Source organism: Columba livia, chromosome 7 (genome assembly GCF_036013475.1).
Source record: "Columba livia isolate bColLiv1 breed racing homer chromosome 7, bColLiv1.pat.W.v2, whole genome shotgun sequence".
NCBI classification, from domain to species: Eukaryota; Metazoa; Chordata; class Aves; order Columbiformes; family Columbidae; genus Columba; species Columba livia.
Genome location: NC_088608.1, coordinates 30,773,678 through 30,795,028, shown reverse-complemented (window position 1 = coordinate 30,795,028; position 21,351 = coordinate 30,773,678). Strand labels below are relative to the sequence as shown.

General features: G+C 43.8%; 1 protein-coding gene across 50 annotated transcripts in view; it reads right to left on the bottom strand.

Annotated features, from left to right (window-relative positions):
• The window catches only part of MAP2 (microtubule associated protein 2), a 226,947-nt gene that overhangs the window by 66,300 nt on the left and 139,296 nt on the right, over window positions 1-21,351 (bottom strand). For all 50 annotated transcript variants that reach the window (XM_065068994.1, XM_065068995.1, XM_065069003.1 and 47 more), the window contains one exon: window positions 5,874-6,159. In XM_065068994.1, coding sequence (XP_064925066.1) covers window positions 5,874-6,135 — 262 coding nt within the window. In that variant the 5' untranslated portion in view covers window positions 6,136-6,159. The remainder of the gene's footprint in view (window positions 1-5,873; window positions 6,160-21,351) is intronic.

The window sequence follows — 21,351 nt, the reverse complement described above, 5'->3', positions numbered from 1 at the left end:
AATAAACTACTGAAATGAGATAAACACAGCAATCACATTCATCTTTGAATGTCATTGATTCTACATCCTTCTGTGAACTTTGTGTTGCCCAAGACACATAGCTTGCTGAAAAGGCACATCTGACAACAAGGCTGGGAGGCTCCTTTGGGGAACTGGCGTTCAGGGGGTTTGTGGGAGGCTCTTGCGACTCCAGGAGAGCATGGGCAGCAGCAGGACAGCCAGTATAAACAGCCAAACGAAAAGAAAAGCTCTGACAAAGCAGTCCTGTTGGAAGGATAGACTAAAAAGGCCTCCATACAAAGAAGGCCTGTTTGTATGTTTACTGGCAGTGCCATCTGACTATAATTACTTGTATGGCAAGAGAGAGAGAAAGAGAAAATCTCACAAAGGGAAAGAAGATTAAATGAGAAGTCACTAGGGGCTGAAAAACCCATTAAGGCACCACGGGACCAAGCGATGACTCAGTGCAGTTTCAGCCTGGAGAGGCTGTCATGTTTACTGACCCCGTGCACAGAGCTGCCATCCTGCCCCTGCGCAACCCACCATCACAGCACCTGTCTTGGCCCCCACTGGCTGAGTGCCCTGAACCACCAGAACTAAGCATCATGGTGGTTTTCTAACAGCACAGTGGTGGGGAGGGCTGTGAACAAGATTCTCTCTACCGGGAGACTGGCTACTACAAGACAAGGCTATGGATGATGATAGGATACAGATAATTTCTTTGAAGCACTGCCAGGTGGCTGAAACACATAGAGTTTCTGTCTTCAACATGGTTTTCTTGCATAGGCAGCCCAAAGGGACTCCCCACCTCTACTCAAGTATTTACTGGATATGCCAGGGCAGACTTTCAGACTGACATTCCCTGCAGCTTGTTTAAATATGCTCATTCAAAGAGTAGCTGGTCAAAGGAATGGCTTTATTGGAGTTGTCCATTTAGTCTGTCTGAACAAAGCCTAAAACAAATGGCTGAACTGGGATAAATTATAATACATTCAGGGCTGTAACGTGATTTGCCCCTTCCCACTTCTCTCCCCAGTTGTTCCCTGCAGACTGTGTTATTCCCGCTGTCTGAATCCCCTCCTCTCTGGAGTAATATCCACCACCATGCAAAAGCTGTGTCGACTCAGGATGAATGGAGAAAATCAAACCTCTTTCTACTGTCCTTACTTTATCTTCAATTTTTCCTTCTTTCCCTGCCACTTCCTGCTCCCACTTCGCTCCCTCACAGTTTTCGTATCACCAGGTCTCTGCTCCTCACCTCTCATAACTCTCCCACTGCTGGGTCTGCTCCCCCACCACACCTCAGCCCCTCACTTCATCCATCAGCTCAATGCTTACACTTCTTCATTCCCCTTCACAGGTCTAGAGGTCCTCCCTCTTTCTGTTCCACTGATAGACTAACACATTCCAGTCTCTCAGTCCCCCCAGTCATCAAAAATCCTGGCCTCTCACACTTACCTGTTATGGGCTGCTTCTCACCCACCTTTCCTATGACTCAAGGGCCCTGAAACACAAGGCAGGAGCACTCAACCTGCAGTCAGTCCTCTGTGCTGTGTCAGGAACTCTGCTACAATTTTCTGCCAGTCTCTTCACATTCCACATGGTTTGGGTACTCTGCCAATTAATGGGGCTCCGTTTGTCACTCTGGCAGGACAAGTTACTGTCCTTAACATTGACTGACACCAGGACAGAGCCACTGTCCCGAGGCTCTATGAACAGGATTTCAGGAAATCCTTTCCCTTCATCTGTCAAAAAATTAATTCATAAAATAACTGTGTGGATAATCCAACCCCCTTCCAATTATAAACCTGAACTTGGCATATAATGAAGAAAGCACTCAGTCAAGCCGAGTCACTGCACATAAACACATATCGTAAAAGATGCTTCACAATGCATCTAACTACTTTTACCCCTCATTATATAGACTTGACAGGTTAGTATTCACAGTACTGAAAAGAAAAATAAATGCATTTTAAGTGTCAAAAAACAAACCTTTGCAGCTTGATGTTTGCAAATCAAATACGATGGATTGTGTTGAATTGTTGCTTCCCAGAGAATGCTGCAGTGCATCTGTACTGCTACTCAGTGCTTCCTCCCAGTCAGTTGACCATGACTTTTCAGCAAGCAAAAGCTGCCACTCTCATATTTCTTTATAAGTCAAACACATCCTGTGCTCTACCATGGAGTCCAATCCAAAGCTTTCCACGTCAGCCCACTTCAGAGTGAGTTTCTGAAGATTACTCTGTCACACCTCCTTTGCAGCACACATCTCACGTGACATGAAAATGTTTGACTTGATGAGAGCTACAGATCTCACCCTCCCCTCTCAGTATGTCCAAAATCCTCACCAAAGATGCTCTGTGTGTGTGTGTTGATGTGAGAAAGGGCATGGACAGGCATGGATCAAGGACAACACATTGAAACTCAATGGACGTCAAGCTGTGGGATGCTGCAGACCACCCCAAAGGGACAGTGTCTTCAAGAGCTCTTTGGGAGCAGCGTGGGACCACAACTGGCAGAGGCGTGGAGCTGAGGATGGAGCAGGACTGAGCTGGTCTGCCAGGGGCAGCTGAAGTACATATATAAATAGTGTATATACAGACAAATACATATAAAAAGGAATAGCTGCTTTACCACCCTTAATTATATCACATCTGTAGCAGCTTCCTATGGGCTATGCCAAAACACCCAGCCTATTCTCTCGCACATATTTGCCCGTGACTTCAGTGGATGCCGGATCAGGCCCCGAGGCTGCCCTGCCCACTGCGCTGTGCACTCTCCCACGTTCCCATCGGTCCGTTTGAAAGGAGGGCATTGATGTGTCTCCATAATGCAGCCATTACCAGTGCAATACCGAGACAGATCAATCAAAGGCAACACAACAGCCAGATTCAGAGGATTCCAAAATTGAGGTCAGGCTCGATAACTCCTAGACATACGTCAAGAGAGGGAGAGACATATATATACTGGAAGGCAAATTTTAACAGTGCAAACCTAAAAAGGTCATTTGCAGTGATGGACCGGATACATTTTGGCAAGAACTGTTATTTCCTCCCCCATTACCACCCCTCACCTCTGCATCAGTCAGCGTTAGCAGAGGGTGCCTTTGTCCCGGTGGCCTGACTCTAACCTTCCCCTTAACACACAGCCCTCAGATTTTACAGCACAAGCCCTGCAGATGGGTGCCCTGCTGCTTTGCTGTGCCCTGAAGGGACTATCGCACTGCTGCAGAATGCCTCTCCCTAGGGGAGGCCCATTTTGTGACTAAATCCCAGCTCCAGGGTTAGTCAGTTGCCAGACATCTTCCTTAGGTGAAATGCCTCGAAACATAACAGCTGTCATCAGCAGGGATGGGGCAATGGGCAGCTGCCTGGGAAATGCCCTGTTTATACTAGTGCTCTGCTGTGGATGAGCTGGTTGGTGCAATCGCTGGGGATTTAGGGACTGCAACACAAGGTCTGAGAAGTCAGAGCTCTTCCTATGTTATGGTGCTGGACTTGCACCAGGGAAAATAAAAACCTTGTAAATCCACTCAAATTCACAGTTTGGCTTAATTATCTCAGTTCACCTTGGCTTCCTGTGCATTTCTCCTCAGCTGTTTGGAGTCAGTAAGCTACTACAAATGATTGAACGGTTCACATTATTGGTAATTATGTATATCAGAGTGGCATTTTCAAACCCTGCCTGATACAGCATCCCACTGCAGTTAAGATTTACAAGCAGACAAACAGAGGAAAGATGACAGAATTTGGTGGCAAATGACAATCCTGATTTCAAGATCAGACTCTGAATCAAATATCAAAAATCCACCTCTAAACTTCCTGCTTCACAATGTATTAAGCATATCCAGCTAGTAAATACTTGTGTAAAATGGCAATACACGTCTCTGTTCCTTTCTGTCATCAGAGTAAGTTGCCAACAGGTTTCTCCTCCAAAAAGAGAAAAATTATTAAAAGTATATCTTAAGTATCCTAAGACGGTTTATTGCATTAATAAAATGCAGGATTAGTCAGTGTGTGAGTGTGCAGTGCATAAGTTTCCAGAGAGCTAGGAATTCATGCATGAAGGTAAAAAGCTTCGGGACTTTTCTGGTGTTCAATAACAAAGAAAGATGTCACAAGATAAGCTATATTAGGACTCCCAAACAAAAACTGTATGTATGAACAAATCCCTACACCAGAGATCTTGCAATCTAGTAGACAATGAGAGAAAAAAAGCAAAGGGGGAAGAAACGAGACCACAAAGTGGTGATCGAAGCAACTTTCATTGTGATCAAAAGCAGTTCTGTTCCCTTGTCAAGTGTCTGTCTCCAGTCCTGCTGCCTCCTCTAGACCATACTGCCTCATTTTATTTGTTCCACTGTTTAACCCCTTGCCTCAAAAAACAACACAAAAATTCACTACAACATGCACTGATGGGCAGCAGTGGGATCCTGCTTCCTCTCACCCATTAGTTGTAAAATCCTCAATTAAATGTTCAGGACTCTCCCAGACACTGATGACCACTCAGGATCCGAGTTTGAGAAAGCCTGAGAAAACAATTTCTCTCCTCCCTTTCCAAGGAGAGGAAATTCCTCTTTATCCCGTAAAGTTAGTCCCACTTCTCCACATTTATGAGTGGGACTTGCTCATGATTGTATGACAAGTTTATGACAAAGAAGAGACATGTGCTCAGTCTTCCCTCAGCCCATGCCAGCCCCCGAGAACTGCAGCATCTTACCTCTATGATTCCTGCACATCTGCTCCTGTTTATTTGCTGGCTAAACATAGCACAAAGTTGGGTTACAGCAAAGAGATGAGACCTTTTTATCATCTCCCCAGACAATCATCTGAATGCTTACACAGGATTTCTTCTACCTTTGGCTTTCAAGTTTTGGCTGTCCACAGGAAAAAACTCTCAAAATCTAAACCCATTTACTTTTCTTTCCAGCACAATTGCTTATGAAATGACTATAGGGTACAAGAGCCTTAAAATTCTCCAGCTACTGAGAAATTATGGATAGCATCTTCAAATGCTGTCAGCAGCCAACAAACATTGCTAGAAAGATCTCCTTAGCATATGCATGGATGGATGCATCAAGGGCAGTTGTGTCTGTACAAGAGAAATTCTTCTTGCACTGTGCATTGGGGATTTAAAGTGGGAACTCTGCACAGAGAGAATTAGCATTTACTTCTAAAACAGGAAACTTGCTTTGCATATTTCATTTTGACACAGTCACACTTTTTTTTTTTCCAAATAACAAGCTGAATCCTAAAATCCTAACATAGTTTACAAACAGACAAAGCCCCAATGAGTATACAGTGAAATATGCCTGGGCAAGGGTGAACTAATGCTGACGCTGAATTGTGGTACTCCATGTCAGATTGAGCAACACATTATTCTGCAGATAGCTGGTGATTTCAAGAAGGTAGTGTTACATGTGAGCAATAACAGGAGAACCCATCCTTCACACACACACAAACACATGCAAGAGCAACATGAGTTATCTGCGCACAACAGCTGAGCGTTTCCTACTCCCTCCCAGCCCAGAGGAGCTGAGTGGTTACTCTACACCAGCCTGTTCTCTCGTCCCCAGAGACATGACCCTGTCCCATCTACCAGGACTCACTAAGGCACCATCATCATGCCTTTCTTGAAGATTTCTCAGAGCGCTGCCCAGGATCCTGGGTAAGGATGCAAGCTGTGCAGACCTCAATGAAGACACGAGCCCTTGCTGTGAAGAGCTAGTGCCCTTCCAAGGCACACACTCCCTCATGCTGGCTCTCCTGTGCCCCGGGCCACACTTGGCACCAGCTAACTTTTCCCCTTGGAGAAACATCATTCCACAGTCTGCAGAGCCCCCTGTTTCACAGTGGAGCATCAAGGCGTGTTACCTGCGGTCTCCCTGTCCCCTGCCGACAGCTCTCCGTTGATCCCGTTCTCTTTGGTGCAAGTGTACGTCCCCGGCTGCTCATGGCCACCCAGCCCTGGTTCCTCATCCTCTCGGTAGGGAAATCCATTGGCACTTCTGACCAGTCCAGCACCTGCGCCGCCCTGTTCCTTAATTTCAGGGGAATGTGGGTGCGAAGAAGCCTCTGTTAGCTGACCTGAAGTCCAGTGCGGTGCCTTGGCTTCCTCCTTCCTATCCTCTGCCATGTTTCCTGGCCTTCACCGCTTGGCCTGTAACGACATTAGCAGGAGAGATTAGCTCTGAGGCGGGGATTGTGCCGCGGTTGGCAGGCAGTGATCAGCTGCAGCACAGGCATCTTACCAGCAGCGCTGCCAGGGAAACTCACATCTGGCAGAGGAGAGAGGGTTTAAATGCAGAAGTGTCTCTGCTTGTCTTTCCCGGGTGTGAGCAAACTGCTTTAAAACCTAACCAAACCACAAGTGGTAAGAATTACGGGTCAGGTCCTCCCTGACTCCCACGTGCCTTGCAATTATTAGCAGCAGTTTCTTGAGGGCTGCTCTTCCGTTAACCTGATTTTAACTCATTAATTACAGTTAAATGTTGACCCATTTCATGAGAAGTGAATCGGTCACCATACCACAATGACACCTTCCGGGGTGACACAGGGAAGAACACTGCAACGGCTAAAAGAAGTGAAGCTGCTACTGCAATTTGCACTGCAGTTGTAAGTAGCAGGTGCTCTTTGCGCACAGAACTGCAGGTTGATCTGTCCTCTGCAACATGTGCAATCTGCTGCCACCCATGACAGAAACCACATTTGAGAACATTCACCAAGTTCCTAAACATATGTGCTATTTGACCCTGTTTATATCCCTTCTTACTTGCTGTTTTGTGAACATTCACACTCATTCCCTTTTAGTCCAAAACAGCCTGTGGGGAACAGTTGTTTCCCACACAAGTATTTGCATTCTCTTATGACTATTAGTATTTATTCATAAACAAAACTAATAATTACTTGCTACTTCACATGTATTTCACTCCTGTTAATTAGCTCTCATTTGTCCAAGCCAGGAAAAGAAGCCACTGCACAAGCCATAGGCTTTGGCTATTCGTCACAGAAAAACGTAGCAGTAGCTCCTCAGTACGGAAACCTAGGAAGACAACACATGGCAATCTGTGTTTTGATGCTAAAATAACCTCGGGGCTGGGGGGGAGAGGAAGGTTTGACTTCAGCTAGCTACTTCAAAGTGAAAATCAGCAGGCCTTTTCCAAAAGAACGTGCCACACTGAACCACCCCACACACACCCTGAAAAGAAAACAGTTGAACACAGTCAGGCAGCCAGGTATCACAGAGGCTGAGCACTCTAGAAAAGAAGGCACAAAAGTGGATGGTGCATATATTCTTCAAACATTTAACATGACCCAAACAAACAAACCAGAAAAAAAAACCAAACAAACAGTTTCCACAGAGTCAGGTCAGTTTGCAGAAAACCTGTGAACATGAGAAAAAGCTATTGTTATTTGGCAGATAATCATTCACAATCGATAACCCCATTCTGATCTGATATTATCGTTTAATAATAAAGGTTTTTAGAGCTATTTTAAAATTTAAAAAATCATGGTGAATCATGAAAATTAGATTTCATTCACTATAAATATGTGACTCAAACTGTAGTTCCGCCCCAAAAACTAATTGCATAAAGACTGTAGGAGGAGGTGAAACTTGAAGCCCAGCATTTCCTCTGAGCTGTAATGAAAACGGTGGGCTGAGTGGTATTCACAAAGCTTGGTGTCAATAAGACATGCCTCAATCCACCACAGAAATAGTAAACACCCTCCACGGCTCTTTGCCTTCCCCTCCTCCGTTACCCTGATGGGACACTCATCAGTGAGGCATCTGCATATCCAGCAAAAGCCTTAATGTAACCATCTCAAATCACACCAGAAGAGCTGATGGGGTAATTATAGAGGAGAGAGCCCAAACTGGACAAAGACCATCAGACCATCACCAACATACCAAAGAGATAACCCTCTGCCTTTATTGTCTGTTAACAGCACCACACTAGAGAACGTTTTCTGATCCCTGTCTTTCCACAACATGAGGCCACGGGACAAACTTCTCCCTCTCTACAGGAGGGAGTAGCACACATCCAATGCCATCAACATTCAGGGTCTGAGAACAGAGCCTGTTCTGGGAAAAATAGGAGGCATTCCCAACTATATCCCCTGAGGAAGCTCAGGAAAAAAAGAAAAAATAAAACCCCAAAACCACTACTCAAGGCTTTCCCCATCAATCCAGTGCTCTTTGAACCTGACAGCATGCCCCACGAGCAGCAGGAACCTGCCCATCAGCTTCAGCAGCTCAGTCCCTGGGTCACCCAGGAGAAGAGCCCCGTGCCTCAGCAGGGAGTGAGAGGGTTACACAAGACTCGAGCGTGGGGAATGCAGTTCTGAAGATCCCTGGGATGAACGTAATGGCTATTATGCCTCCGCTGCAGTTTGGAGGCTGTTCTGGATCCCCAAAGTGCCCTTCCCCATTCCAGGCAGACACTCCGTGCTTCACTTGAAGCTCTTGAGGAGGGATATTCACATCCTTACAATGGACTGTGTCACAGAAGTCCTCTGTGAAAGTAACAGAAGTGCTTTTATCTTTAAAAATAAATACAGTGGGCAGGCTTCAATGAGAGCTGTGTGTATCTGGAGGCAGAATTTGGCTCAGTATTTATAATAGATGGTTACAGAGTGAAACATGGATGAATTCATTCTTTACTTTCTGTTATTCATCAAGTGCTCTCAGAGTTTATAATGGTAGTAGAAACACAGCAAGTGAGTCACACAATGCATCTTTGTACTCAGCAATTTAGCAATGCCTATCTGCTGTACAGCGTGATTCATCTGCAGCTCAGGTTCAAAACCAGAACACACAGGTGTGCTTTTTACCATCAGGTTAGTTGTTTTTCTGTCATGACATTAGCATACTTTGGAATTAAATAAATCAGGTAACTAAAATGTTGACACAGAAATACCAAGAGTGGACAAATATTATGGCAGAATTTAAACAGAATTAGGTATATAAAAAGAAGAAACCTGGAATAGTTTGGACAATCTAGAGAAACACAGTACTTCAGGGAAGCAAAAAGTTCCTCTTTCCACTACGATTTTCTTATTCTTTGCATAAACTGCAAGAAAAACTTTCAAAAAATATCAGAAAAGAGGCACAGCCAGTCCTCTAAAATGTTATGTTAGTTAGTTAAAAGTTAATTTAAATATTTATGAGCCGTTTTTCCCTGCCCATTACAGCAGAACCTCAGTATCAGAGAATACACACCAGCAGTCTTCCTAGGATGTTCTCACTGTTTTTCTCGTCCATCGGCTGCAGACAGTGGCAGTGAAGGGGTGACTGGGCAGGTGCGGGACCACAGCAGCCCCGGCTGAGCAGGAAGCTGCAGCAGGGGTGGCAGAGCTTGCTGGCACCAGTGCCCCAGCACAGCATCTTGCTCCGAAGCCATCCTGGTGACACCACACCAATACGCCACAGAGCCTCAGCATAGGCTGCTCCAGCTACAAGGCAGGGGATGGCTGAAACACTCCTCCTTTGTTACGTTCCCCATCCTGAAGCCCGATCAAAGCCAACTGTAAAAACTGGGGCATGGGAGCAGGGGTGGGAAATGCCCCGTCCTTCTAGAGGGATCAAGCAGGTGCAGTTGTGTACCACAGATGACATCAGTGATACTGACCCACAGCTCCTCTGGGTCGTGCAAAGCCCTCCCCAAAAGGCTTTCCTTGTCCAGACTGACATGCAGGATGCTACTGAGACCCTGGACATCCCCTTTCTGGAGAGATCACACGCCACCAGAAGCTGCCAACAGCAGCAAAGAGGCATTTCACAGACCTTAAATTAATGACCTTGTAACTCACATGGTGCATTAGGGATGGCATTATGGATCTGAACTGGACATCCTGCCTTCTAAACTAATAACTCATAGCAGAAATGATGTAAAAAGCAAATTCCGCCATCCTTTTCAGCCATTTGGAAACTGTACAGAGCCAGAAAAGAACAAACCTTGTGGAGAACGTGTGGTTCGACTTTGCAGTTACCTCCTCCTTTCACAGGCACTGTACATGTTATTTAATCCATATGCTCTTTTATGTGACACCGGCTCCTGCTGCCATGGCTGACTTGAACTCACTGCTTTGAACTCGACATACAACAAATCACCCACAGTAATACAGCATGAGAGTATGATGTGCAAAACCCAAGATAATGCTGATTTAAATATCCTGTCATGCTAGCTGCCCTTCTATATATTTCTTAAGTACATCTTGCGGAATCACCTTAGCATTATATTAACATGGTCTTTGCATGTGAGCAGACGAATTTTCCGTGAATTTCACTTTTTAAGAGAACAGAATTAGACCAATATTGAAGGATTTTGCAAATACCCTGCCTTCCTGCCTCAAACCATGTTTTTACCTGCTCCTGTGTCTTTGAGCCCATTCACAGTGAAATGAGGCTGTTCGATTTCAGAAAAGCTAATTCATTGACTAAGAGAAACAGCCACCTGCATACACAGAGGAAGAGCTACAGTTCCGGTTCAGAGGAGAGAATAACACTAGAGGTTGCTGAAAGGAGACACACCAGACCCCTCCAAAAAGAAAAACAAACCTGGCAGGGGACATGACCAGCTCCTGATAGAGAGGGGAGGAAAGTGCCCCCTCTATGGTTCCAAGGCCAAATCCTGAATCCCAGAGAGCTGTTCAGCTCAGATGTACCATAGCACTGACTCAGCTACTCTGCTCCCGGCTCAGGAGAAGGTGGGGATCCCTGCATGGAGGCAGGCTGGGGTGCAGAGGCATGGCCAGCATTACCTCAGGCACCCAGGGCTTCCACAACCCCTGAATGAGACTGCCTAAGACAGAAAATTTTATGAAATATAAGAAATTCAAATAATTTCTTTCAGAGAAAATAAATTTTTGAGGTTAGGTGTTTATAAATTTTTGAAGAGGGCACCAAGAAGTAGAGAAGAATGAAATTGTCTCCAAAATGACACAAAAAATTAAAAAATAAAAATCTTCCTCAACATTAAAAAAAGAAAAAAAAATACAAATAGGGCACAATCTAACTCATACTGGTAAATAACACAACCAAGAAAACCTTTAATTCATGTCCACATACCAACTGGGCAATTGTGATTATGTGTCTGAATATTAAATATCAGGCACTGTGGATTAAAAGGTCCTAAGGGAATTTGACAGTAAATTTAACTCACCGACAACTATGCCTAGAAGAGTCAAGGAAAGCAAGCAGGTATCAGGAGGCCAGCATAAAAGCAACAAGAGACAGCAGGTGGGAAACCTGGACTGACAAATGCTAATAAACCTCCTGCCACCATCATAAAGCTCAGCCTGTAGTATGTAGCACCCAAATCCTAACAGTGCTATTGTCTTCATGGACTTTCCACATATTTACAAAACAAGAGAGATAATTTTGGATGCCAAGAACACATGGAAAGCTTTGCAGCTGCATTTCATTGCTGCATTTCAGTTAACATGCATCTTCTCTCAAATTAATTTAATTCTTTGCGGATGTGAGCGACGTGCTGAATTCACACTGATCAAAAACAACCACAGCAAACAGCGTGGATGGGGAGAAAGTCTCCTGGCACTTGACAGGGACCACATTAGCTGTCCTCTTACTTAAAATGCTTGGTCATGGTCCAGAAGCCACTAAACGGTTAACAAAAGTTACCACTTGTTGCTAAATGTCTAAGTGCTGTAATTTTAGTAATATGGTATATATTAGACAGAATGGTCCATTTGTTCAATTTGAGCCACTCTACCTCTCGAACCTAATAAAGGAAGAACAGGTTTCTCTCATAATTATAATAAATAGGATTTATTTCTTCCTCATTCACTGCTTGAGTTATTAGCTGGCAGTTAGATCTCTCTTTCTAGACAGCAGGAGCAAGACCATTCTTCTAAATACTACCTTGCATCTGTTAAAAATGCAGCAGTGTTCATTTCACACTTGTATTGCTGTTAGGGGATTTTTAAAGGCTTTTCCCTTTCCACACTGCAAACAGTTAATCAACAGTCACATATTCTTTGTAGAAAATCCTTTTGATTGTACCTTGGATTACAAAGCAGACAAAAAATAATGGATGGTGCCTGGACCAGATGCTGAACAAAGGAGGCTCACTGCGGAAAGACCAAGAAAATCTACCACAATCTGCATCCTTGTCAGAGCTGAGAATGAGGGATGGCTGCAGGCTCTGAAGCAGCCGATCAGACCTGCACCACTGGCACAGCAGAGAGCGAGCAGAGCACCAGAGGAGCTGCTGCTCGTTCTCTGTGCTCCTCCGCTCCTTCCTGCACGGTGTCCTCCCCTGTTTTGGTGCAGAGATTTAAACGCCTCTCGGAGTCTCCCATAGCTGGGCAGCAGCAGGGGCAGGCAGGTGGGAAAGGCGGCATTTCTCTGGGCTGCTGGAAAGCACAGTGCAACTGAGCTGACCTGCTGGTGGATGCTCCCCTGCAAGATACATGGTTGCCCAGTGCATAAGACCCTCACTGCCATGCACAGGGACTACATCAACTTGCTAAACTCCAGAAATCTAAAACTGGGTGCACTTCTCTCTTGTAATGGTGAAATCATGGTACTAGCAGCTTCTGCCTGCAAAGAAAAAAAGAAACAAAACACCAAAAACACCCACCAAACACGTACCACAGATCTCACTTCTAGCTAAAAAGCCAGAAGAATCCCTGCACACTCCTTCTAGCTCCAACACCACCCTTTTCAACAAACCATTTCTATTAATGATGCTGCATTTTTACACCATTTACCATTCATCAAACACCCTCACACACACCCATCTATCACTAATCATAATTGCTTCCTGCAGAAAGGCGTTTTAGCTGGTGAAGGAGATGGTAACCATAACAACAGCACCATGACAACTGTAAGTGATATCTGAAACAAGAAATAAAGCAAAAACTTATTATCTGTAAATTCAGTCCATTATAAGAATGGCAAAAGCACTAAAGAAGTACGTCCAGTCAGTAAAGGTGCCAACACGAAGAAACACAAGTCTCTCTGGATTAAATTGCACACAATCCTCCTGCAAATTTGAAGACGAGACACCATGACAGCCTTGACTTCTCCTGATCAGTAAACAGAGAAGGCGGTCCCTGCTCAATCCCACCTGTGATCTCTCGGGACCCAGAGGGGCTGAAGGACAGACGGAATGCTGCCGGGAAGTCAGGATGTTTCCTGGCAGCCAGAAGACGCCCAAATTTCTCAGTGGAGTCTTTTGTTTCCAGGAGACTCATTGAAGCGAGCCCTACACAAGGATGGTATTGCTCCCAGGGGAACACCTCAGAGTCAGACACATTGCATTGATTTTTCCACCAAGCACCATTTCAAATGATCATCGTGAGCCCTCTCTGTGCACTTCAGAGAAAGCATTGCAGTTGGCAGGCTTGTTTGAAACACGAGGCTCCACGGCTGTTAGCCAGCAACCATCTAAATGGCCCGTGCCAATGCCCTGACTTTCAATCCTGGTAAAGAAAAAGATTGACCAACGCTTATGGAAACATTGGCTTTTTCACCCTCAGTGTAGGAGGCACAAAAACCCCACCATACATAAACAGCACCAGCTCCAAGGGCTGTGTGCAGATAAACTTATTTGGGGTGTGATCGGACAGGGAAATGTCCAAAGAAGCAGCTGAACTGCGTGGCACTCTCAGGGCTTTTCAGGGGAAATTCAGCTCACCAGTTTTCTACATGGGATGGACACACTGAAGTGGGCTTTGCCCATGAAATGCTTGTCACCCTCTATACAGCTTCCCTCTCCTAACTGCCTTGCTTTTCAAAACACTACAACAATCCAACTGGAAATGAAAACTTTCTACATTGTACACTTCAGTTCTTCCACAATATGAATAAAAAGAGATTATAAAGACTCAGCAAAATAAACACTTGTCTCAACGACTTAGTCCTTATTTGTACTTTCAGTCTGGTTTTTGCTATCAAATTAATTATAAAATATGTGCCACACTTATTACATTTTTAAAAAGCTAGGGAGAAGAGAGGAAACTTTAGTTTAAGATGATTGTAATGGGAAAAGCAGACTCAGATATCATCCAGAAAACATATCCGATAGATAAACAGACATTGTTTTCTTCATATTTCCCTTTTACCAGAGTGGTCACTTCAAACCTTGGCAAGACAAGAGTAGAAAATCTGTACCACACAGCAGAGCTGGAGAACTGGCTATACAAGACAAGGGTGCTCAAAATACTACATAAGGGGAAAACTCTTCATCAGTCAGGAAGAAGTAATACACAGCTTTATATAGTCATCACAGCCCAGGAAAAAAAAAAAAAAAAAGAAAGTTAGAACTACTAGAAACACTCACAAATACACCATACTAAAAGCATTGTGGCTGCCAACATTTCACTAGTTTGGCCAGCTGAAATTTTGTCAGGAACAAACACTGGCCGGCTAATAAAAAATGAACATTAAATGCTCGGTTCCCCTCCCCACTGCCACTTCCATTATAACTTTCAGTGTTTGTAAAAGGCTGTAGTCTGAGAGCCCAAAACCAAAGTTGTCTTATGCTTATTTATCACACACATATAGAAGGCAACATAGTACACACTACTGAGTTTACAATATTCTAATACTCATATTTTTTCAAGGCTGTTGTTTGAAGGAGTGGCAGCCAAACTTTGTATTTGCCATGGCTACTGCAAACAGGCTATACAGCCATGTACTGTCTACATGTACAGCCTTTACTGTCTAGTCACGTTAATCAATACTTGTATTAGGATGCGGTCTGGTGAAGGTAGTCCAGAGAAAGAGTGAAATTTTGCATGATTTCGTGTTCCCTACACTGACCTTGGTAACACACATTGATTTAATGATGCATCTTTTCTCTCAAGAGACTACATGATAGATGACAGCTGAAATTAGGCAGCAAGGAATTAATTAATTATGCTAATACATTACTTGCATATTTTACAGGTAGTACAGGTCTATGCTCTTACCAACTTGAGTGGAGCTACTCTGTAAGCAGGTGAGGCAAACTGGATGATTTAGCAGAGCTGTGCTACAAGCTTAACTGCTAAGCAAAAACTCACAACCAAAATCTCACCCAGAATAAGCATTCGAACTCCACTGGGGCTTCTTTTCCTTCTCAACATACATGAATTACTTTCACATCTTTACTTCTTCCAGTTTCACAAAGATCTCATCAAGCATGACACATTTTCACACAATCTTAACTTTACTCAGTGAGCTTTTAATTAGAAACAAAAAAATGCTGCCTCTACAAATGTGTCTGCATTTTTTAATTTTTTTAAAGGTCTTACCTTACTTTCAAAACTAATTCCACCCCTGCTACTGTACAATCTTTTAAAATACTCAGATGCTATCTTTGGGAGTATCATCACGTCACCTACTACAAATGGAAAGCAGTATGTCCTGGGCTAATTTTTGGCAGATTATTCTTCATAAATATGTGCAGGAGAACCAGCCTACGGTAAAAAGCTGGAACTTGGCATTTGCGTCACACTCCAGCTCTCTGTGCCCTCTCCTGGGCCATGAACCACTGAAAAGGGGGTAGTTCAGCAACTCCAGGGGTGGACTTTCAGGTCCAGCTGCCATCACAACTGAATTCTGTCCCATTCACGTGCTGAAGTAAAGGAATACAGTCAATTATTCCACAAACACAAAGATATTGATGTGAAAATGAAGTATGAAGGTGACAACCTGAAACGATTTTTAAGGCCATGTGCTGCTCCACTTTGGGCACAAATTCTTGCTCATGTGAAAAAAGTTTCTCTCCAGGTCAAAGGCAGCAGATTATTTTTCTTTTTGCTGAGAGTGCTTTTAGCTTCACTTCATAATACTCGGACACACCAGACACTCATGCCAAGGCCACAGTGGAAGCAGAAGCATCTAATTGTCTAACAGGGGCATTGTTTATTCATGCTGAGAAAGAGCATCAGACAGGAGAAAGCTTGTTCCGAGGTCCCTCTAACCAGACTCACTTAAGCATCTTTGACTCTAAGGTTTTGTGCTCACAAAACCTTAGAGGCAGGAGCCCAGGAACCCATTACAGCCAGCAGAAGCCAATGATTTTAACTGCAGCACAAAACATATAACTGTAAATAAATAAATAGAAATAAGGAGAGCAAAGGTTGGAAAACTGATGGGAAGAGAGGTTATTTGCAAAGTCTCTTTGCTTCTATATTTACAGGAAACTTGGCATGGATTAGCTAGTGATAGATTTTCTTTTCCTAGGGAATGTCTGACCAGTGACTATTGTGCTGCAAAACCTTGGTCCTACAGAAGTTGTAGGGTTATTTCAACCCTTCGTACTATTTTCTAACCAACAATGTTATAAACAAAGGACTTTTTCTAACTTAAATATACCGTCATGCTTGCATGACTTAAAAATTTGCTGTACACCACATTCAACCACCCATTCATGTGACCCGTGACTATATACCCAGACAAATAAAAGAATCTCTCCATACCTAGAACTGAGAATACCCAGAAATCTTTTGTGCTCTTAAACACTCTAGACAGTAAAATCCCAATATTTGGGATATAATTTTATCATGTGGTAGCTTTTCCCTGCCAAATCTTTACTAAACCAACTCTACTGCCTACTAAAGAAGAGCAAGCATCCGCTTCTCCTGCCTGCTCGAGCACAGGGGCAGGATGCAGGGAGGACAGAGCCAGCATTGAAGGAATATGAAGCCACAGGAGCTGATTTTGCAGCCCCTCACTTTCAGAGGAAGTTTATTTCTCAAAAGGGGCTTCAGTTAAGATGTTGGGATGTGCAATGAAACAGAAAGAGGAGTTTATGTGCCCCAGCTTTTATTTTAACAACAGTGATTTTTTTGAAATTTAATTTTTAATTCCTTGGTTTTCTCAATTAAGAAAAGTAAGGTATTCAAAGTGTGAGGAGGAACCAACTCACTGAGTCATTCAGCCTTTCTGAAATCTTAATTGCGGGACTTGCTGTCACAGCAAAGACCCATTTCAGGGCTCCCACGGGTGTATGTAATTACCCAATTCTTGCCACAGGTTGGGTTTAACCTTGTTCTGCTGCCACCCTTTTTCTTCCCAACTGAGCTGAGGGCTTGACATGCGTATGCGAAGTCAGTGTGTTCTCCTGGGATACAATGAAGAATGAATGAGTTCTGTGGGAGGCAAAGAGCAAGCCCAGGGCTGGGGAGCAGGGCAGGGTAAGAAAGTTGCATTGAATGAAGAAAGTGCATGTCAAGAATGATATGATGTGACGGATGAACAAATTCAGTAACTGAGGAAAAAGTCTGGAAAAAAACCAACCCATGGGGCTGAACGTGTGTTGTTTTAATACTAAGAGGCAGCCGGAAGGAGAGAGAAAAGCTCAGATTTGCCATTTCCAATCAAACCATCCAGTCTAGACTCCTGCCACAAGCAGTGGCCAGCACAAGGTGCTCCACATGAAGAGGCAAGAAGCTCCACAGAGCTTCAGTCTCACATCAGCGTGTTCTCAATGCACCAAGTATCCACCCAGTGACACAGTCCTGCTGATTTCCATCAAAGGCAGGTGCCTACATGCCTATGAAGATTCAGATCAACACGCTCTTTCCAGTACAAGCAGTGCATATAGAAGATACCCTCAAAGTGATTTTCTGCACAAGGGAAGTGTGTCCTTCCATGGACTGCATCAGAGATTCCACTTAGGAGGAAAACAGGACACAAAAACCACAACGAGATACAGGACATGTACATCATTGATGGACACGGAAAATTCGCACACACATTTACGTGTTCAGGTGCTTCTGATGTCTTTTTTGAGAGGTACCCAGGATTCAACATATGAACAATATCGAATTTCTCTGTATTTTTTCTTTGGCAAAATCTTCCAGCAGCATTAATGCTGAAGTTGGTTTAGGATGCCTGAAAGCATTAAGTATTAATCACAAATGAAATATAGTAGACGTGGAAAAGGTACAGAGAGCTCAGCAGGGATGATCAGAGAGCTGGAGAAGCTTCTGTGCAAGGAATGACTAAACAGGCTATGACTCTTCATCCTGGGACAGAGGAGATGTTTATAAAAGTTGGTGAAACATGACGATAAGCAGAGAAAACAAACAATCACTCTCTCCACAAATACGTATGGTGCATCAAATAGAACTCACTTGTGGCAGCCTCCCTACAAATGAACAGAGGTGATTCTACCCACTGTAGGGAATTATACTGTGCAAGAGGTGGTGCATGATAGAAGTTCATATAAGTTCAAAAGACAACTGCTGATATTTTCTTCCATTAATTTTCCCATCATTTCTCCATTTGAGAGCTTTTTCTGGAAAAAGGAATGTTTTTACCATGTAAATAAAATCTAGATCTAACACAGCTTAGAGGCTTTATTTGCTATTATAATATTGATATTAAATAATTGTGTTGTTTTCTGCCACTGATTTTTAAAGGTGACCCTTGTCCATCAAGTGTGATGGAATGTCATAGCTCCTTGCTGAGCATCACGATGTTTAAGAAACTCTAAATGAAAATGTACGGCATAGGCGGTATTACACTGTAAATGAAAAGCACCCATTGCAAGGCCAGGCTCTAGCAAATGAACAGCTTTGTTAGTCTAATAGGTTTCTAAATGAAATGTGGCATTACATCCCAGGCACACGTCCTTCCATATCCCTTCTGCCAATGCAGCAAGAACAGCGTCTGCAGACTTCATCTTGGCACTTGTGTGGAGCTGGTTCACCAGATGAAGGAAGGGAATGCTCATTTTCATCATGTTCTGCAGAACTTGACCACCTCATGCTAAAAATCTATAGACTGCAGATGATGACACTGAGCTAATGATAAGGTTGGGGACGTCAACAGGAAGACCAGTAGAGAAAAAGTGTTCTGGGGTAGGGGTGACGCTGAGGAGAAAAAGCATATGAGCAGCTAGGAAGGCAGATGGCTCTTCCAGAAGGACCTGGTTATACATCCAGAGCCACCACTTGTAAGAGGTCTCATGAGATACTATATGTAAATATTTTATAGATGGGATGCTTGAAGCTGCAATAGCATAAGCAAAGTCTTGTATGTTTTCCGTCTTCATCTAGGACAAGCAGTCTGAAACACGCCCCACCGCTGACCTCCAGTCTGACCCAGAGGGGCTGTCTCTGCTTGAAAAGATGATTCATTCACTCTGCTAGAAGGGCTGAATGAATAGGCAGTATTCAGACTGCAGAACGCTTATCACTTGGGATTCCCTCAACATTTAGGTCTGACACGACTGGGTCAGTAACCACACGCTTTTGTTCCTAGCTTCTCGAACAGAAATGTCTCTTTGCATCCTTCAGTGGTTCCCACAAATCAGGTCGATTTTTATGGCTTGCTAATTATTACTGCTAGACTTCTGCCGGGCTTCAAGATGAAAAGAAGTGTATTTCTGAAAGCTCAGGGCACAAAACCTACAGAATAAATCACTGTCTATCTGGCAGCAACAAAATTCAGCTATGGCAGCCACTTAAACAGACACATCTGGATAGCACTCAACTTTATTTGTTTAGGAATGTAAAGTTCTGTTCTGCTATTGTTGACGGAGCATACTAAAGACTGACAAAAATGCAAAAAGAGAAGAAGTAGTAACTGTCACAAATTGGATTTTGTCTAGAGGTGCATCAACATATATCATACGTACAAAGCTATCTGCAATGACATTAAGGTTGCAAGGTTACACCTCAGGAGTTTGGCTGTGAAGGAAATGAAAGATGATGGCAGAATTGTAACTGGGTCTTCTTCTGCATATTTACTAAGCTACTGCTTAGTTCAACAAACATATTTTATTCTTCTCATTCCCTCTGCATAGATTATCCCCGTCTCCATTGCATCAGCTTCCCACCCCAGGCATTGTTCCTGTGGGCTCTAGTCCCCTACACAGGGCCTGTCCATGTTTGCTGTCCATCCACGCTTTCATCACTGCAAACTTTGAAAGTTTTATCCTTCTCATACCAAGGTCCGCTTTCAGATCATGCCCTGCAGGTTCCATCCCAAGCAGCAGTTTCCTAATTCCTGTTCCTCTAGTAACTTCCAGTTTTAGTTCCTGGACTTCTTATCCAGTCCCTTTCTACAACTTGTGTCCATCTCATGCTTACCCATCCTCACCTTTCCCCATGCATCCTTTATCAGAGCTGTCCATTCTGCCCTAGACCGCCCACTTCCACAAGTTCTTGGCCATGTTTTCCAACTTTGGTTGCCTCTGCATTTGAAAGCATGGATTTTCTCCTCTTCCGGAGACTAAGCAAAGGAGAGGCAGCTTATTTCACACACCCCCCCACCCTGCCACTGTGATATGATATGATATGACGTGATGTAAATTGGGTTGGTCAGGTTCAGGGACACTGGAAGCAGCAGAAGCTCTAGCAAGTCTCGCCTGACACTCAGCAAACTTTCAAAAGTCCCCTCCTCAACAACGTTGTCCCCTCCTCAACAATGCGGATGCTAAAGAACTTCACAAACAGGGTCTTGACTTAAAACAGCAAACCTGGTTCCTTCAACCCAGCCCAGGAAGGCAACCCTGACTGCAGCAAAAGGCAGCTGGGGCCAAAACACGTGTAAGAGAGCAAAACAAGCCTAACTGACAGAGGGGAAAACTGCAGCCTAAAACACAAAAAAGTTTGGCAAAGTGGTAACAGAAACAGGATTTCATAACGGAAAGCAGCAAGCCACATTAGCTGGCAGCCTCACCTATAGCACCACGATCAGGAAACGGACTGTATATGAAGGTATGTATATGTTATGCTCAGAGATCCACCAGCAGATAAGATTGCTGTATCCATAGTGATGATGAGTGATGCACTGGCAGTACCACAGGCATTTTTCCAGGGTACAAGACAAGCCATGCCTCAGCCATACAGCCCATGTGTAGCCTCATGCCAATCTCTGAAACACCCCTAAGGCCAGTGCTAAATGCTCACAGATGAAAATACTGGTTCAGGCATTGAGAATTCCTGACCAGCTTGCAGATCATGAAAGTCTTCTCCTACCCCACACCTGATTTCTGCAGTATACTAGGCTGAGCTGGCATTTGGGGGCACTTTTCCAGGGTACAGCATCAAGATACTTTCCAGCATCGCTGGGTACCCTACATATGCACTCTCAAGAACAAAGAAACAGTGAAAACACTTTCTAAAAAAAGAACCACAATACTTACATATTATAAAAAGAAGAACTCTGCTGCTGTCCTTTTAGCTGTTATCGGTTTGAAACACTTTACATGAGTGAGACTGCAGCACAAACTAGAATAAAACTCTAAAGCTCCTTTTGCTGAAGCACTGCTAGGATCAAACCCTACTGTGCACATACCAATCAGCAGAGATTTTCAGTGAGGATTTACTTTGGTGCTTTGTCAGTGTTCTCTGGGAATATTACAAAAGCTAGGAGATTCTTCTTAAA